The 14128-nt window shown below is 46.5% G+C and overlaps 1 protein-coding gene across 1 annotated transcript in view; it reads left to right on the top strand.

Moving 5' to 3' along the window:
• The window catches only part of SMARCA5 (SWI/SNF related, matrix associated, actin dependent regulator of chromatin, subfamily a, member 5), a 234468-nt gene that overhangs the window by 62520 nt on the left and 157820 nt on the right, over positions 1 to 14128 (top strand). Inside the window, exons 4-6 of the mRNA XM_030192240.1 lie at positions 9584 to 9684; positions 10069 to 10169; positions 10347 to 10526. Of these exons, the coding sequence (XP_030048100.1) occupies positions 9584 to 9684; positions 10069 to 10169; positions 10347 to 10526 (382 nt within the window). The remainder of the gene's footprint in view (positions 1 to 9583; positions 9685 to 10068; positions 10170 to 10346; positions 10527 to 14128) is intronic.

Here is a 14128-nt window from a genome sequence, read left to right as displayed (position 1 = left end):
CCGCTAGCGATATCACAGTCTCTAAAGAAGGGCTAGCAGGACGGCTAGCCGGGATTACGACTTCTGGAGAAAGGCTAGCAGGACGGCTAGCTGAGAAGGAACACAGTCTCCGCAGGAGGGCTAGCAGGACGGCTAGCTGAAGAGGGACACAGTCTCCGCAGGAGGGCTAGCAGGACGGCTAGCTGAAGAGGAACACAGTCTCCGCAGGAGGGCTAGCAGGACGGCTAGCTGAAGAGGAACACAGTCTCCGCAGAAGGGCTAGCAGGACGGCTAGCTGAAGAGGAACACAGTCTCCGCAGGAGTGCTAGCAGGACGGCTAGCTGAAGAGGAACACAGTCTCCGCAGGAGGGCTAGCAGGACGGCTAGCTGAAGAGGAACACAGTCTCCGCAGGAGTGGGAACACTCCGGGGTCCTCTGTGTCGGCTTCTGAATGAACGAAACGGAAGCACTGGACCTCTTCCGTTTCGTTGTTTAAATCCCCCGCCAACCATCCCCTCATCGGGAGAGGAGCCAATCCCCCCGGTCCTGGCAGGCAAGGAACGCCTGGATTGGCCAAGCCTGCCTTGCAGGCGGAGTCTCAACATTAAAGCGCCAATCCGGCGCGAGTAGGCGGAGCTTCCTCGTTGGTCCGCTCCGGCCCAGGAAGACGATGACGCCGGCGCCGCCATCTTGGCCGGCGTGCTCCCTTCTTTGAGGCCGGCGCTTGTTCCAGCGGGTCGCCGGCCTCGGCCCGAGCCGCGGCAGCGCTGGCTCCGTCGGCGCCGCGTCTCCGCTGCCCGGAACCCCACGAGCCCCGATGACCATCGCTCCCCCCAGCGGGAGCACAGGTAAGGGCCTGGAACGGGACAGCTTATAAATTGAGTTGAATTTATTTATTGACAAGTACCAAACTTAGAAGAGTTAATCCCATAATATTAGGAATACATTTGTATTTACTTGGCTGAAATCTGTTTGGAAAATGGAATTATATACATGAATAAAATGTATATTGTGCTTGGGTTTCGGAGGCTCCAGACTAGACGTTTAATGAACTGTTTAATACTCTGCCGGTCTGTACTGGTGCTGTCCGATCCAGGCATCCAGCCAAAACGTTTTCGATTTGATTCACTCATATGAGTCGATTTTGTTTTTTCCCGATTTGGCTTTTTAAACCTACTATGGAACTGAGTAAATTAGGTAACATAGTAACATAGTAGATGACGGCAGAAAAAGACCTGCACGGTCCATCCAGTCTGCCCAACAAGACAACTCATGTGTGCTACTTTTTGTGTATACCCTACTTTGACTTGTACCTATGCTCTTCAGTGCACAGACCGTATAAGTCTGCCCAGCACTATCCCCGCCTCCCAACCACCAGCCCCGCCTCTCAACCACCGGCTCTGGCACAGACCGTATAAGTCTGCCCAGCACTATCCCCGCCTCCCAACCACCAGCCCCGCCTCTCAACCACCGGCTCTGGCACAGACCGTATAAGTCTGCCCAGCACTATCCCCGCCTCCCACCACTGGCTCTGGCACAGACCGTATAAGTCTGCCCCGCCTCCCACTACCGGCTCTGCTATCCAATCTCGGTTAAGCTCCTGAGAATCCATTCCTTCTGAACAAGATTCCTTAATGTTTATCCCACGCATGTTTGAATTCCGTTTTCATCTCCACCACCTCCCGCGGGAGGGCATTCCAAGCATCCACCACTCTCTCCGTGAAGAAATACTTCCTGACATTTTTCTTGAGTCTGCCCACCTTCAATCTCATTTCATGTCCTCTCGTTCTACCGCCTTCGTTATTTATGTGAAGTCACGATCTGAATATCGTGTGTATTGACCTACTATGTAAAATTGTAAAGTACACATGTAAGACAACTAGAGATGATGCCAAAACCAGCAACAGAGTGGATAACATGGTCAAGCAAAGCTTGAAGAATGGTCTAGAATTTGATTACCAAGATTTAATCCTAAAAAATGTAGGGTCATGAATTTGGTTTCAAAAACCTAAGGGAATGGTACACTATAGGGGTGAAGTACTTCTGTGCATGAAAGAAAAGCAGGACCTGGGAGTGATTGTATCTGAAGGTGTTAAGGTAACCACACAGGTAGAAAAGGAGATGGTACCCCCCCCCCCCCATAAAAACAAATAGAAGAATGCTATCAAGAGAAAAAGGTGGTAGTGCCTCTATGTAAGTACCTTGTGAGACTCATTTGGAGTACTGAGTGCATTCCAGGAGACCATATCTTCAGGAGAATATAGACACAATAGAGTACATCTAGAGGGCAGCTACAAAAATGGTCAGTAGTCTTTCTCATAATACATATGGGGAAAGACTTAAGAATTTAAATAAGTATACTTTATGAAGAAAGGGGAGATATATGAGAGACAGAGACCTCCATAGTATAAATGAACAGGACCAGGCCTGATTCAACTGAAAAGAAGCTCTGGAATGAAACGTTATTAGGATGAAGGTGAAATGGGGTAGACTCAAGAGTAATCTAAGGAATTCTTCTTAAAAAGGGTGATGGATTATTGAAGAGCCTTCTAGTAGAAGTGGTGGAGATGAGAATATTTGAATTCAAAAAGCAAATTCAGAAGATCTGTGAGTGAGGAAAGGGTTTGTAGAGCTAAGTCATTGTTGTAGATGGGCAGACTGCATAAGGCAGTGTGACGTTTATTTACTACTATTTTCAATGTTAGTAGATTTCTATGCATATTGACCTGTTAATGCCTGTTAGTGAAATTCTTCACAGGGCTCAGCAGAGCCTGAAATGTTGACAGAGTTGGGTTTTATACTAAAGAAGAGAAGATTAAGGAGTGACTCAATTCATGTTGTAACCTGCACTGCTCCAGTCCTTTTCAGCCCCAGTTTTCACAGCCCCGGTATTTTTTGTCACTACTGCTCCTGCCCTCGTCCCCCTCTCGCCATAGCTTCAGTACTTATAGCCCTTAGTGCCAGCACTCTTCCCCCTCATAGCCTGAGACATATCCTCTTATCCCTGCCTCTAGTATGATCTGCAGTTCTCCTAGACCAGGGGTTTTCAACTCTGTGCTTGAAACACATTCAGCCAGTCAGGGTTTTTAGGATATCCCCACCTCTAGTATTATCTGCAGTTCTCCTAGACTAGTTGTTTTCAACTCGATCCTCAAGGCACACTCAGCCAGTCAGGGTTTTCAGGATATCCTCTTTGAATCCCTTTGTCCTAGACTCTTCAATCCCTGCAAGTCTGTGATCTTCAAAAGACACATACCTGTCAACCATTGGACCAGCACTGGCAGTCCTCTACTCTCAGGAACACATTTTGCCATTGGCTGTTCTTTGCCAACTACGAGCAGGGACTCCTACCTGCTGCTTATGCTGGCCCAGAACCTTCTCTCTGATGCAACTTGCTGTTTGTTGAAGCAGGAAGTTATGTCAGAGGGAAGGGTTGGAGCTAGTGTAAGCAGCGGGTAGATGTTGCTGCTTGCTACCGGCAAAGAACAGAAGGAAAAGGTACGAAATAGCCTCATTATTGTTTTATAAAACCAAATCGATTCGCTAAAAATGAATTGACAAATTGATTCAAATCACGAGTTGGACAGCACTAGTCTGTACACCTTGATTGTAACTGCTTGGAGCTGTCCAGAGCAGGTGCCAAGGAGATACTGAAATCACTGCCAATAATTCATTTCCCAGCCCCCAAGTTAAGGAGTTTATATTCCAAATCCCTAAGAACTGCTCTTGATGGGCATTTTGGGCATACACTCTTCAATGTAGTAACACCATATTACCTGTGGTCACTTGCAATTCCCAGCCGTGTTTTATGTATAATCCTGCCAACCTGAGGTTGCAATTTATGGGACAAACATATTGCCACCCCCACTCTTTCTCTCTATTGTATTAAAGTAAAAAAAAAAACACAAGGGGTATTGTCAAGATTGCAATAGATGTTTGTTATTTCTAAGTAAGTGCATCTCCTGGACTAAGCAAAATAGATGCATTTTAGCCTCTAAATTTCCTTCCAAAATGAATGCCTCTTAAAGGATGAATTAAGCCCTTTGGCATTAACTGAAATCATCCTCAAAAGTCCATTAGTCATTTGTAAGGGGAAAACAAAAATACTCTTTTAGGTACAGGACCCGGGACTCCCACTCTTCCCCCCCTTCCCCCCGTCTCCTCAACCCTTCCTGTCCCCATACTGAACCTGCCATAACTCAGCATGCAAGTCACTCTAGAGGAAATAAGCACTCTCTGATTCTCTGTATTCATTGTAAATAGAAACTCTCCTTAATTAGCCCCTCCCTCTTGCACACAAATTTACACACACAGCGCTTGCCACATAATGAAAATTCTCCAAGAGCAGGCTCCAATGTTCTCACAAGTGGGTGATGCCAATCTGTATCCCCGGTCCGGTTTTTTGCCAAAGCAAAAAGTAGAGCTTTGTGGAGCGTGAGTGCCTTCCAGCCCATCGCGAGAATGCGGGCTCAGTTATCTTTTTTCCGCGTGAGGAGGAAGTGTGCTTTTTCAGCCTCTCCTCACTCGCCCGGTTCAAAAGAACTTTTGGTGCCTTTCGGCTATTTTTTCCTCAATTTTTATCTTTGTGGTTTTCATATTTTCTCCATTTAAACCCATCCTTTGCTTTCTTAGTTCTGTTTTGCCTAGGTTGGCACCATTGAGTTGTTTGATTTGACCGACGAGGTTTTCCTTTCTGTGTCCACGGAGACTCCCAGTGGCTTCAAGCGCTGTACCCTGTGCAGTTGGATGATCTCGGAAAAGGACACCTGTTCTTGGTGTCTGCAGTGTTTTGGGCTCAACCATAGCCCTGCTAACTGTTCTTCGCATGAAGAAGAACATTGTCTTCGCATGAAGAAGATGACCCAGGTTTCCTGAGAGGCTCAATGAGAGAAGATTTTTGGAGCTAAGTCCTGTTCCTCAACGTCAGCATCGTTGGCATTGACAAGCATTGCACTGGCATCGGGACCATCGATAAGCATGGCTGCTTCAAGACCCTTAGACAATGGGAGCAGTGAGGCATGGCATTGAATGGGTCTCCATCTGTCTCGAGGCCTCCTGTGCAGGCCCTGCAGGACCGTCCAATGTCAGACCTGACCCCAAGTTGACGTGAGGATTTCACATTATCCTCATCGGTACTGAGGAGCCTGGGTGACGTGCTTTGGGTGAAGGCCAAGAAGCGTCATCATCAGTCACCCTTGATACATGGTGCTGGGAGCTCCAGGGTGTCGGCAACAGGAGGACTGCTCTCCCTCCATATAGGAGGTGCCAATGCGACTGTCTCCAAGCAGCCGAGATCCGTATTGACCCCAGCGGTTCTGCAACCTGTGCCTCAACCAGCACCCCAGCTTTTCCCGGTGTTGGCCCTTGATGAGTGCATCCAGGCCTTGCTCCCTATGCTGCTGGATGGCCTTATGCAGCGATGTGCATTGGTATCGGGGGTGCTTGTGCCTGCCATACTGCCTGCTGCGGCCCCACCTGGCTGTCAGCCTGTGGTGCAGCCTCAGTGTCGACTGCCACCCAAGCTGGCACTCCCTCGACATCGGTGGAGGAAGCTTCACCGTAATCAAGATGGGAGCCGGCTTCTCAACGCCACTCTTGAGGACATGGCTCATCGGCATCAAGGCAGGTTCGGTCTCTGACATCCCATAGGGAGATACTGTCTGACACTGAGGAGGAGTGCTCTTGGGAGTCAGAAGAAGATCCCAGATACCTTTTCTCAGATGAGTCTTATGGGATCCCCTCTGAACCCTCCTCACCACCTGAAAGGAAATGGTCTCTGCCGGAGAGCCTTTCATTCCCATCTTTTGTCAAGAAAATGCCATTCCATTTTCTTTAGAGGTTGAGGATGAGCCCAAGGCCACGATGCTCGAGGTCCCGGACTATACATCTCCTTCTAAGGAGGCTGTGACTGTACCCCTTCACGAGGTACTCAAGGAAGTCCTTGTCAGGAACTGTACCTTCATGCCCAAGAAGGATAGATACCCAGTATCGGATCCACAGTGAGCCTGGGTTTGTATGGCCTCAGTTACCTCATGATTCCTTGGTGGTGGAGTCTGCTCTCAAGAGCCAGGATTACTAGGGACTATGCCTTGGTGCCCCCAGGCAGAGAAACTAGACCCTGGGTTCTTTTGGGAGGAAGATCTGTCAGGATTCAATGCTCATCTCTCGTATACAGTTTTACCTGCTCTTCATGAGTGTTTATTTGCAAAATTTGGTGGATACGCTCCCTCCAGAGCAGGCAGAGCCTTTTCGCCAGTTGGTCAAGCAGCAGAAGGTGTGTCAAAAGTTCTTGGCCAAGGGTACTTAAGACAGTTTTGATGTGGCATCCAGGATCTCTGCTCAAAGTATAGCAATGCACAGACTCTCATGGCTGCGTGTTTTGTGACTTGGAGCATTCTGTTCAGAAGAGGTTGGTGGATGCCCCTTGCCGGGGGGGAATAACCTTTTTGGAGAGAAAGTTGCTGACCAAATCAAGAAACACCGATATACCATCTCTTCTGTCTCCCACCAGGCGCCTTCTGCATCATCATCCTCATCTAGGAGGGTTTTTGGCAAGCCATGGAGCGGTCCCTACTACTATACTTGCCGTAGGTACACACCTTCGGCTCATCAACCTACTCAGTCCCAGCCCGCTCGTTCAAGTCAACAGCGTGCGCCTAAGGCCTCTGCTGCTGCTCCCCAGTCAAAGCAAGGGACAAACTTTTGACTGGCTCCAGCAGAGCATAGTCGCAGTAAAAGTGTCCGCCTCAGATGACTTGCTGGTCAGAGAGAGGCTAAAATTTTTTCACCAAAGGTGGCCTCTTATAACCTCCGACTGGTGGGTTCATCAAATAGTCTGTCTGGGGTACACCCTCAATTGGCTCTCCAAACCTCCAAATTGTCCACCGAGAGCTCATTCATTCATCTGTTAGCACAGGCAGGTACTTGCAGAGGAACTCTGCCCTTCTCAAGGCCCATGAGGTTGAACGCGCTCCACCAGGGGAAGAAGGGCAGGGATTCTGTTCCAGGTACGTCCTTGTGCAGAAAAAAGACAGGGGGGATGCGTTTCATCCTAAACCTGAGGGCTCTAAACAAATTTCTAGTCCAAGAAAAGTTCAGGATGGTTTCCCAGGGCACCCTTTTCTCAATGATTCAGAAAAACGATTGGCTATTCTCTCTGGACTTAAAGGATACATATACTCACATCCCGATACTTCCAGCCCACCAGAAGTATCTTTGATTTTGACTGAGAACACATCGCTTTCAGTATTGTGCGTTTTTCTTTTGGCCTCGCGTCAGCTCCCAGGGTCTTCACCAAGTGTCTAGTGGTGGTTGCAGCCTCGCTACATAGACTGGGAGTCCATACGTTCTCATATCTCGACGATTGGTGAAGAGCACCTCAGAGGCCACGTGCATGACTATTTGAGTGCGTGAGCTACTAGGGTTTGTTTTAAACTACTCCAAGTCCCATCTCCACCCTGTTAAGCGATTGAAGTTTATAGGAACCCTGCTTGACACACACGAGGGTTCGAGCTTACCTCCCGGAGACGCGAGCGGACAATCTTGTCTCACTAGCGTCCAGGATTTGTGCCTTTTGGCAGGTCACAGCTTGGCAGATGTTGAAATTGATGAGTCAAATGGCTTCCACAGTGTACGTTACACCCATGACATGTCTTCACATGAGATCAGCTCAATGGACCCTGTCTTCTCAATGGTATCAAGCTATGGGAAGTCTACAAGATGTCATTCAAGTGTCCCAGAGCTTGTATGCTTCCTGTAGTAGTGAATTCGATTCAATTTGACTCTGGGACTTCCATTCCAAATTCCTCAGTCTCAAAATGTACTGACTATGGATGCATCTCTTCTGGGCTGGGGGCTCATGTAGATGGGCTTCACACTCAAGGTGATTGGTCCTCCCAGGAAACAAATCTTCAGGTATGAGCGATCTGGAACGCTCTAAAAGCTTTCAGAGATCGGCGGTCTCATAAAAAAACAGACAATTGGGTTGCAATGTATTAACACCAACAAGCAGGGAGGGCATCGTATCATGTCCTCTGTGTCAGGAGGCCCTCCAGATGTGGCATTGGGCTCACCAACTTGGCATGTTCCTTCAGGCCACTTGTCTGGTGGGCGCAAACAACACCCTGGCCGATAGGCTGAGCAGGATAATGCAACTTCACGATTGGTCTCTCCGCATGGGTGCAGCCCGCAAGGTCTTCCAAGCATGGGGCACTCCCTTTGTGGATCTTTTTGCCACTCAAGTTACTCACGAGGTCCCTCAGTTCTGTTCCAGGCTTCAGGCCCACGACAGATTAACATCGGATGCCTTTCTTCTCAATTGGGGGTCAGGCCGTATGTATGCTTATCCTCCAGTTCCTCTAGTAGGAAAGGGTTCGATGAAACTCAAACAAGATAGTGGAACCATGATTCTGATAGTGTTGTACTGGCCATGACAGATGTGGTTTCCTCTTTTTCTGGAATTATCCTCTGAAGAATCATGGCAATTGGAGTGTGTTTTCTGACCCTCATCACACAGAACGAGGGGTCGCTTCTACATACCAACTTCCAGTCTCTGGCTGTCACAGCTTAGATGTTGAGAGCCTAGAATTTGCTTCCTTCACATTTTAATTGTTATTATTATTTTTGTTACATTTGTACCCCGCCCTTTCCCACTCATGGCAGGCTCAATGCATCTTACATGGGGCAATGGAGGGTTGAGTGACTTGCCCAGAGTCACAAGGAGCTGCCTGTGCCTGAAGTGGGAATCAAACTCAGTTCCTCAGTTCCCCAGGACCAAAGTCAACCACTTTAACCACATTTGATTTTGGCTTTCCGAGTGATTGACATGCGTGTGATACTTAGGAGCGACAGTGTACGAATTGTCTGAAAGCAAAAAAGCTGGCAATTTTATGCACCACAAGCTGTCGGTCTAGAAAGTCTGGAAACTTTGGAATGATGTAAAACCACAAATTGCACTGCCTGCTTTGGTTTTTAAAGTCTTCTATTTTTCTCTATCTTGTCCATCATTTCTTGCTGTGCCTCTATTAACTGATTTTTTATGCCTGAAATTGCTTTTTTATGCTGCTCAACTCTGAGCTCTATTTCTTGAGGTGATGGTCTAGCTTAGAAATTTCTCTCCGCTGATCACAGAGGGACAATAGCTCCTCTCACATGAGTTTGCGGTACCACATCTCTGTCATGGGTTCCTTGGGCTGTATGGACTCAATCTGATGGCTTCCATTTACATATAACACAAAACTAGCTATCACAGCTGCAGGGTTACCTGCCACTATGTTCTCATCCATGCAGTGGCCCTGCACTGCACCAGAGTTGGAAAACTGTCAAATCGATCATGTGGTTCAAGTTCATCCTTCTCTCACCAAGGCATTACCCATAACTATCTACTGCTTTAAACAAAGGCTAGAGCTGGGGCTATGCATGTTTTTGCATATGGGATGGTTGGAGCAGACAGCTTAAATAGCCATCTCATCTTGTGATGTCACTTCCTTCCAAATAGAGGCTTTCATGAGACTCCTGATCATTGTGTTCAGGCATTTTTCTGTGGTGGGATTTGTGTGCTGCAGGAACTTATTAAAGTTTTTCCCCTCTCCCCCTCCTCCATAAGCTACCGGCATCGCAGAACAGAGCAAGAGGAAGATGAAGAGCTTCTGACAGAAAGTTCTAAGACAACCAACGTCTGCACACGATTTGAGGAATCCCCATCATGTATGTCTGAATTAATGCTGGCTCTTTCTTTATATATATATATATATTTTTTTTTTTGTAGCAGTTTAAACTTTCATATAATTTTCCACCATTATTTTGTATGTTTGTAAACACCTTAGTTCATGAAAAGATTCTGGTGGTTGCTGTAGCAGACATTTTTTAATAACAAACTGTAGTCTTGCATCCAATTTACATGCAAATGTATGTAAATTGTTTGTAAAGGTGTTCAAATTTTATAATATTTTTTATCTTATATCATTACTGCTGCCTGTGCCTAGTGAGAAAAGAAATGCCTCCATAACCAAGCACTTAACCATTCTGACTGTTGAAGATGGAGGAATTGCTTTCTTTTATCATGGTCTTGTTTTTGTTTTTTTTTTCCAGATGTGAAGTCGGGTAAACTGAGAGACTATCAGGTCCGAGGCTTGAACTGGCTTATTTCCTTATATGAGAATGGTATCAATGGTATCCTGGCTGATGAAATGGTATGCTGTAGAGGTTGTATGGAGAATAAAGGGCAATCTGGATGCCTGCATTTGTGCACTCCTGTGCATGTCAATATCTAGAATACTAGCACTTATGTACACCTAAAGTGCCATCTCTTATATGCAGTTGTATAGTAATGACTGCGAGCACACATTGATGGAATCCTTTGTTTTTAGGGTTTGGGAAAGACACTACAGACCATTTCCCTTCTTGGCTACATGAAGCATTACAGGAACATTCCTGGCCCTCACATGGTGTTGGTTCCCAAGTCGACATTACATAACTGGATGATTGAGTTCAAAAGATGGGTGCCAACTCTACGTGCTGTCTGTCTGATTGGTGACAAGGACCAAAGAGTAAGTATTACTTGGATTAGTAGCTGCTTCAGTGGCATGGAGAGGTGGTCCCTTTAGCTAAAACAATGATTCAGTTATATATATATATATATATATATATATATATATATATATATATATATAATTTGTATTATGTATATAGAATTAAGACATTCTAGAAAACAAGCTGGCAGGAGGTCCACAAATTCCAAAAGGAAAGAAATTGTTGGAGCAGACATGGTGGCAGAAGAACAAAATGCTTTATTAAAAATAAAACTAAAAAGTGTGTCCGACTCAGTTGTGTTTGTTTGGCAAGGGCTGCTTCAGGGGCAAAACATTACTGTTAAAACAAATAGAACCATAAATAAGTATCATAAAATCATACAAAAACTATCACAACTAGACTATTGCAATGCTATCTATGCTGGGTGCAAAGAACAAATTATTAAAAAACTTCAAACTGCACAAAACATGGCAGCCAGACTCATATTTGGCAAAATGAAATATGAAAATGCCAGACCCTTAAGAGAAAAATTACATTGGCTTCCATTAAAAGAACGCATTGCTTTTAAGGTTTGTACCCTGGTTCATAAGATCATACACGGTGAAGCTCTGGGATTTATGCCAGAACTCATTGACCTACCAACCAGGAACTCTACTAGCTCATCTCGTACGTTCCTGAATCTACACTATCCCAACTGTAAAGGACTGAAATATAAAGAAACATATGCATCTAGTTTCTCCTACATAGGCACACAAATCTGGAATGAATTACCAAAAACCATTAAAAAAAACAATTACTTAATTAATTTTCGTAAATTACTGAAGACCAGTTTTTTCAAGAAAGCTTACCATAATAATGTGCCCTAATTGTCAATTAACAAGATGTACACTGGACTTCACAATATTTAATTCTTTATTTCCTAATCGCTCATATTAATTTTGAAGTTTAATATTCTTGATTGTTCAAGTTGTTATCACGATTTTATCATAAGATGAACTTTCCTAACTGAATACTTACTCTATTGTGTCTCCTCTACCTTAACTATGTATTTCTTTTTTCTGGAAGTGGTAATCACCACTACGGAACTATGTAAGCCACATTGAGTCTGCAAATAGGTGGGAAAATGTGGGATACAAATGTTATAAATAACACAGGTATGTTAACAACAAGATCAATATCAAATCTTAGTAAATAAAATAATTATAACAAACAGCAAATATAAATACTGTTATAAAAAATACATCTCCAAAAACATTCAAACTGACATACTACATTGGCAAACATCAGAATGTGAATGGGGACTAGAATAAGGCTCATAGCATACCCCTTATGTTGTGAACCTTTTATTTCACCATAGGCAATACTGCAATAGTGCAAAAAATATATGTTAAGAGTTAATCTCATCTATAGATTTACATATAAAACAGTTTAAAATCATGAAAATCTCCACAAAAATTATTTAGAGTAGCCAAAACCACTTACCAGTACCTCCAAACTCCAGGGGGGAATATCTGTCTGGCAGCATCTAATGTTGAGTGTAGTTCACACTCAACATTAGATGAGAAAGCAGTGCTGGGTCACATGACAAACATACATTACTATGCAGCAGAGAATAAAACTAAGCTCTACCTTTTCTGGCTTTCTGTTACACCATCCTTTAAAAAGAGCCAAAAAATAATTACCAAAACAACTTTGAAGTTGATAAAAACATGGATTACGTTAAAGAATGCTTAAAAATAAAAAAAAACACCATGCATTCTAGTGATGTCGTAGGGGACAACATGGCCATAACTAAAAGCTATCAAAAACCCATTGTTTAAGCAAAATACAAACATGAAGGGCAGAAGCTGCTTATGTGGCTCTTAGAAATCTTCTTTTTAAACATTTGTAATCCCCTGTTAGATTGGATTACTAGGAAAGTAAGTCCCTTTTAAGAGTCACTGGGTGGGAGTGGGTGGGAAGAAGCCCAGCCCAAGGGCAGTAGTTTTGAAATAAAATGCAGAGAGAGTGGCAAATTTGCAGGGCCGGGCGACGTGGGACAGTGTCTACCCACTTGTGAGAATAAGAAGCCTGCTGTCCTCGGAGAATACCTGCTACAAGTAAGTATTTTTGCTTTAATTCCTTTTCTACAATTCAAAGATGTATTTTCTCCGAGGACAAGCAGGCTGCTTGTTCTCACAAATGGGTGACGTCCACGGCAGCCCCTCCGATTGGAGATCTTCCTAGCAACAGAGTTTGCTAGTCCTCGCGCGCGCCCGTCTTCCCGCCCGAAATCGCTCGTGTTCGCTAGTCTCCTTTTTTTCCGCGGCTCGGGACGGCTGTTTTTTCAGTCGCTCCGTGCCCCTTGGAGATCCCTTGCGATTCGCGGTTTTTTTCGCTAAAAAATTTCTAACTTTTTCCTTTATCTCTAGTGTTGGCCCGTAAGTTTTCTTTTGTGGTCGATTGCGGCCTTTTTCGCCGCTCGTTCGTTTTTTGGTGAGCTTTTGGTGCCCCTTTTTTCCATCGCGGACTTCGATTTTGCCGGCGAGAGTTTTCCGCCCATGTCATCGAAGCCTTCCAGCGGCTTCAAACCGTGCACCCAGCGCGGCCGGATAATCTGTCTCACTGATAGGCACCGTCCTCAGGCCTGTAATCTCTGTCTTCTTTTGAAGAGGAGAACTCAGGCTGCAAGATTAGCCCAGTGGAACAGTTTGTTCGGGGCTTCATCTGGCGCGTCGACATCCTCAGTCCCGCGGTCCTCGGCATCGGAGCCTTCGGTACCGCGTCCATCGGTACCGGCATCGACATCGAGGCCTTCGGTATCGAGGTCATCGTCGGGTGCAGCTACGAGACCGGGATCGTTCCTCCTGAGGATGTCGTCGGAGGGTGCTTCGATGTCTGGAGTGCAGGTGAGGGCTGTCCATTCCCTTGCTGGTGGCGGTGAGCCCATGAGCAGGTCTCCGCTTGTCTCAAGGGCTCCCGCGGTACAGCCCCCCCCCCCCCCCCACACCGGGATCGACTCTCTTTGGACCCGGACCCGAGGAAGCGTTTGGATTTGACGTCTTCCTCTTCGGTACCGGGGGGTACCGAAGCCGTGCTTCGTGCGAAGGCAAAGAAGCACCGGCATCGGTCACCCTCCAAGCGTGGTACCGAGAGCTCTGGGTCGCCAGTGCCACCGGCACCCAAGCGTCGACATGGGGAGGACCGCTCACCCTCCATCCAGGAGGTGTTGATGTGTTCCCCTGTGGACAGCCCGGTACCGCCTCCATCCCTGGAACAGGTTCGCAGCTTGACGCCGGTACCGGCCCCACCGCCTTTCTCCACAGCCTCTCTGAACGAGAGCCTCAGGGCTATCCTTTCGGGGATCCTGGAAGAGCTGTTTCGCCCTTCTCCGGTACTGGGGGTGCTTGCGCCGCCGGTGCCGTCGAGTGAGGCGATGGCTGGGCCCTTGTCTGCAGTGAGGGCGCCCGCCCCGGTACCGCTTGCGGTGCCGGCCGCCTTCCATGGAGGGCTCCCCGGCGACGTCGATGGAGGGAGCTCCGTCGCCTCCGCCTCTTCTCGACGCCCCCACCGTGGCCATGTTTCCACGGAGTCGAGGCGGGCGCAGCTTCGGACCGAAGTCCACCAGCTGGTGTCCGAT

This window comes from Microcaecilia unicolor, chromosome 2, assembly GCF_901765095.1.
Source record: "Microcaecilia unicolor chromosome 2, aMicUni1.1, whole genome shotgun sequence".
In the NCBI taxonomy this organism is placed as follows: domain Eukaryota; kingdom Metazoa; phylum Chordata; class Amphibia; order Gymnophiona; family Siphonopidae; genus Microcaecilia; species Microcaecilia unicolor.
Note: the sequence above shows the minus strand (reverse complement) of the source record. Positions and strands in the feature narration are given on the sequence as shown.